This window comes from Convolutriloba macropyga, chromosome 7 (genome assembly GCF_964194025.1).
Source record: "Convolutriloba macropyga chromosome 7, txConMacr16.3, whole genome shotgun sequence".
NCBI classification, from domain to species: Eukaryota; Metazoa; Xenacoelomorpha; order Acoela; family Convolutidae; genus Convolutriloba; species Convolutriloba macropyga.
The window spans coordinates 24,843,751-24,849,750 of NC_134474.1; the positions used below are offsets into that span (position 1 = coordinate 24,843,751).

Here is a 6,000-nt window from a genome sequence, read left to right on the forward strand (position 1 = left end):
AGAACGTTGATCAGTTAAGGATATTGATAATAATATTTTCTAGCTTGTTAGTACTCGGATCATAGTAGCATAGCAAATCAGTGGTGAAGCATTGTTTTTTCAAGTCTGTATTTTCTCTGTGAACATATTTTGACCATGTAATTTTCTACAATGAAAAGACTAAATTCAGAGTTAACAAAAGACAGCCTATACACGTTAGAAACAGCATTCAAAACAACACGTAGCTTAAGCTGCGTAGACGGAGTTCCAGCCTTTTTGCTCCCTGACTGTTTCAGTCAAAAAGAACAAATTAGTGTGCTATAAAACAACCTGCACTGACCTATACTGGTAAAAAAAAACCTGCACTGAACAATGCTGTTGCAAAAAAATACCTTCAATGAACTATTCTGAGGAAAATACTGCACTGAACTATAGCTGTTTAAAAAAACCTGCACTGAACTATACTGGTAAACAAAACCAGCACTGAACTATACTGAGGAATAAACAACCTTCACTGACCTATACTGGTGAAAAAAACCTGCACTGAACAATGCTGTTGCAAAAAAATACCTTCAATGAACTATTCTGAGGAAAATACTGCACTGAACTATACTGTTTAAAAAAACCTGCACTGAACTATTTTGATAAACAAAACCTGCACTGAACAATGCTGTTGCAAAAAAATACCTTCAACGAACTATTCTGAGGAAAATACTGCACTGAACTATACTGTTTAAAAAAAACCTGCACTGAACTATTTTGATAAACAAAACCTGCACTGAACAATGCTGTTGCAAAAAATACCTTCAACGAACTTTTCTGAGGAAAATACTGCACTCAACTATACTGTTTAAAAAAAACCTGCACTGAACTATACTGGTAAACAAAACCAGCACTGAACTATACTGAGGAATAAACAACCTTCACTGACCTATACTGGTGAAAAAAAACCTGCACTGAACAATGCTGTTGCAAAAAAATACCTTCAATGAACTATTCTGAGGAAAATACTGCACTGAACTATACTGTTTAAAAAAACCTGCACTGAACTATTTTGATAAACAAAACCTGCACTGAACAATGCTGTTGCAAAAAATACCTTCAACGAACTATTCTGAGGAAAATACTGCACTGAACTATACTGTTTAAAAAAAACCTGCACTGAACTATACTGGTAAACAAAACTAGCACTGAACTATACTGAGGAATAAACAACCTTCACTAACCTATACTGGTGAAAAAAACCTGCACTGAACAATACTGTTGCAAAAAAAAATACCTTCAATGAACTATTCTGAGGAAAATACTGCACTGAACTATAGCTGTTTGAAAAAACCTGCACTGAACTATTTTGATAAACAAAACCTGCACTGAACAATGCTGTTGCAAAAAAATACCTTCAACGAACTATTCTGAGGAAAATACTGCACTGAACTATACTGTTTAAAAAAACCTGCACTGAACTATACTGGTAAACAAAACTAGCACTGAACTATATTGAGGAATAAACAACCTTCACTAACCTATACTGGTGAAAAAAACCTGCACTGAACAATACTGTTGCAAAAAAAAATACCTTCAATGAACTATTCTGAGGAAAATACTGCACTGAACTATACTGTTTTAAAAAACCTGCACTGAACTATACTGGTAAACAAAACCAGCACTGAACTATACTGAGGAAAAAACAACCTTCACTGACCTATACTGGTGAAAAAAACCTGCACTGAACAATGCTGTTTCAAAAAATGCCTTCAATGAACTATTCTGAGGAAAATACTGCACTGAACTATACTGTTTAAAAAAACCGACACTGAACTATACTGGTAAACAAATTCTGCACTGAACTATACTGAGGAAAAAAACAACCTGCACTGAACTATACTGAGGAAAAACAACCTGCACTGAACTATGCTGTTGAAAAAACCTGCTTTGAACTCTGCTTTCGAAAAAAACCTGCACTGAACCATGCTGCTGAAAAGGAACTGCACTGAGCTACGCTGTTACAAAACCTGCGCTGAACTATACTGAGGAACAAAACAACGTGCTCTGAACTATACTTAAGGGGGAAAAATCTGCACTGAACAATACTGTTTTAAAAAACCTGCACTGAACTATACTGGTAAACAAAACCAGCACTGAACTAAACTGAGGAAAAAACAACCCTCACTAACCTATACTGGTGAAAAAAACCTGCACTGAACAACGCTGTTTCAAAAAAATGCCTTCAATGAACTATTCTGAGGAAAATACTGCACTGAACTATACTGTTTAAAAAAACTGGCACTGAACTATACTGGTAAACAAATTCTGCACTGAACTATACTGTGGAAAAAAACAACCTGCACTGAACTATACTGAGGAAAAATTAGCTGCACTGAACTATGCTGTTGAAAAAACCTGCTTTGAACTCTGCTTTCGAAAAAAACCTGCACTGAACCATGCTGCTGAAAAGAAACTGCACTGAGCTACGCTGTTACAAAACCTGCGCTGAACTATACTGAGGAAAGAAAACCTGCACTGAACTATAATGAGGAAAAAGACCTGCATTAAGCTATACTTAGGCGATAAAAAACAACCTGTTCTGAAGTATGCTTTTGAAAAAAAACTGCTCCGAACTAAGCTGAGGAAAAAATCAAACTGTACTGAACCACACTGAGGAAACAACAACGTGCTTTGTGCTATACTGTGGGAAAAAACAATCTGCACTAAACTATACTGAGGAACAAAACAACGTGCTCTGAACTATACTTAAGGGGGAAAAATCTGCACTGAACAATACTGTTTTAAAAAACCTGCACTGAACTATGCTGGTAAACAAAACCAGCACTGAACTATACTGAGGAAAAACAACCTTCACTGACCTATACTGGTGAAAAAAACCTGCACTGAACAATGCTGTTTCAAAAAAATGCCTTCAATGAACCATTCTGAGGAAAATACTGCACTGAACTATACTGTTTAAAAAAACCGGCACTGAACTATACTGGTAAACAACTTCTGCACTGAACTATACTGAGGAAAAAACAACCTGCACTGAACTATACTGAGGAAAAACAACCTGCACTGAACTATGCTGTTGAAAAAACCTGCTTTGAACTCTGCTTTCGAAAAAAACCTGCACTGAACCATGCTGCTGAAAAGGAACTGCACTGAGCTACGCTGTTACAAAACCTGCGCTGAACTATACTGAGGAAAGAAAACCTGCACTGAACTATAATGAGGAAAAAGACCTGCATTAAGCTATACTTAGGCGATAAAAAACAACCTGTTCTGAAGTATGCTTTTGAAAAAAAAACTGCTCCGAACTAAACTGAGGAAAAAAACAAACTGTACTGAACCACACTGAGGAAACAACAACGTGCTTTGTGCTATACTGTGGGAAAAAACAATCTGCACTAAACTATACTGAGGAACAAAACAACGTGCTCTGAACTATACTTAAGGGGGAAAAATCTGCACTGAACAATACTGAGGAAGAAACTGACTGAACTATACTCATCGATAAAGAACCCGCACTGAAAAAACCTGCAGTTCAACAAAAATCTGCACAGAAGTAGATTGTTGAAAAAACAACCTTCGAATGCATTAATACTAAATTGACTTGCGTTCAAGCAAAAATCGCCAATTTTCAACAAGCTAATTGGTTCCTAACTGATTTTTGTTTCGTGCCCCGGCGTTACCCTGGATTTTGCTGAAATATCGCTTTTTCTTGTCACGTGTGCGGCAAAAACTCGTCATTCAAAATTATTTTTGAAATTCTCAAAATTTTTCAGGATTGTTGTATGAACAGAGAAAAGAATTTAAAAATGTCCGTGCAACATGTGTACCTCCTAGAGTAACATAAAACAGCACTGTAGGAGCATTTTACTATCGCTATTTGATAATGAATCAGTACTGTTTTCCTATGGCACTAGAGTCAGGTAGGAATTTAGTTTTGAAATAGTGTGCGCGCCTACCTCAGTTTTGATATTTTTGATAGCTTTATACATTTATATAGCTGTGGAAAGATATCAAAAATCAAAACTTATATAGCGTCCACCTAATAAAAAACAACTGTCTTCTATCCCAAAAGCAATCATGTTCTCGAATTGTGAAAAGAGCATGCTCGACAATTAAGTGCTATGGAGAGACCACGCCCAACCCTATGAAAGAACCCTATGAAAGAGCTTAGCTAGTATACTGAACCGTGCATTCCTCCACCCTCTCATCCCCTACTAGACTTTTGAAATCTTTCCGAAAGCCGAGGTTCTGACTGGGAATATAGTTCAACATTTTTGGTTTTTGTTTAATACTGTTTAATTGATGTGTTTTCAGATGAAGATGAAAATCTGTTCTTGATATATTTACTAAATGCGATGGCGTGAAGTGTGCTTTGGTGATAATTGGAATATTTATGGTGAACTGCTTTTTATTCCAGACCTGGTCAGAGGAATCAGATTTTTATCTGCATTTGCGCTTGGCGGAATAGTTCCAGCTCAGCGTCCCTAATTCACTGATTGAATCCTTCACATAACCTTGATTTTAACCTGTCAGAACTGAGAATGGTGAAGGAGGTGTGGCGTGAACTAAACCAGAGCAAGTCTATCTCGCACGTGTCTTTTGGCATGATGTCGAGTGGACAGATGATGCGACTGTCGCACGTGCCATGTGTGGACAAAGACATGTACCTGGCAGATCAGAACCACTCCCCTACTCCGCACGGAGTACTAGATCCTAGATTGGGTATGGGAGTTCTCGAGCATAAGCTGATCTATCCTCAGCATTTCAGAGGAGGCTATAGTAAAATATGACTATCATAGTGTATGAACATCAAAATTACTAATTTTATTGCAATCCTAATTTTGGGTCGTGGAATGTTATCTAGGAGACCTGTTTTGAATGTTTCATGGGCGGTCCACATCTTTTGCATAGAGAAAAAGAAGTGTGAATGCAAAGATTTTCAAAAATTTTATACGATTGACAACTTTTTTCGGTTTTCGTGTTATTTCAGAAGTAAACAAGCGTTAAACTATTGGACGAACAAATGGATGTTAAGCTATTGGACGTTAATGCTTTTCGAAAATTATCCGCGTTGTGTATTTTTAATTGAATTTTGTCGATTTTTTTTCTTTTCCTCTGTTTGGTTTTGTACGGCCCACAAAGGGTTTTGTTTGTTTTTCATTAACCTTTCACTTTTCCATCTAAATTGTCGGTGTCAAGTTCATTAAAAATTTAAAATAAGTGATATATTTTTAATTTAATAATAATTAATAGCCGCGTCAGCAATTCCAGGCGGCTATTATTGAGCTCCTATTTTTTTTTCCGTCTAACATATTTTTGTTTCGACTTTTTCAATGACTTCAGTGATTTCTACTGTTTTGCAGTTAGAATTTGTCTGCGTGAAGTCATTTCTGCTTTCAGGTCGATTGCTTGACTTACCTCACTACAAAAAATGACTTTTGAACTCACTTATGGAACTTTATTTTATGAACATTTACCAGTTAAAGATCCATAGTGTGCATCTAAGTAGAGCCCAACTTATATGCCCTAATTCTTGAGTATTAGTCTTGCGTTTTGGATTTCGAAAATCAATTTTGAAAAAGCTCTTTTATGGCATATAAGTTAGGGCTACTACCAAATGCAATCAAAGTAATGCGTCCATTTTGATGTTTTTTAAGAACGCATAATTGTTTTCTTTTTTCTCAGTTCAATCTGAATTAGATTAATAGATTGATTTGAATCTGTTGCTGCTATTTTCATTTTTGTGTGCCTTGTTTTTTGGTTAAAATTTGAGGAACTGATTCAATTCCTATCTTGTTGCTTTTAATCTTCTGCCTTTCATTTAAACTTGTATCCATTTAAATTTGACCAGCATTACGATTTTTTTCTGAGGTGATTAGAAGGAGTATAAAAAATTCTGGAAAGGAATCAAAGTAGAAAACTACGGTAATTTGACGGTCGAGAAAAGTTTCTTAGATTGAAAAAAAATTCTTTTTAACAGCAAAATTAAATAATACAAAAATAACCATTGATCGAACT

General features: G+C 36.0%; 1 protein-coding gene across 1 annotated transcript in view; it reads left to right on the forward strand.

Annotated features, from left to right (window-relative positions):
- Nucleotides 1-4,300: 4,300 nt before the first annotated feature.
- Nucleotides 4,301-6,000, forward strand: part of LOC142342718 (DNA-directed RNA polymerase III subunit RPC1-like) — a 144,240-nt gene continuing 142,540 nt past the window's right edge. Inside the window, exon 1 of the mRNA XM_075394237.1 lies at nucleotides 4,301-4,704. Within this exon, the coding sequence (XP_075250352.1) occupies nucleotides 4,524-4,704 (181 nt within the window). The 5' untranslated portion in view covers nucleotides 4,301-4,523. The remainder of the gene's footprint in view (nucleotides 4,705-6,000) is intronic.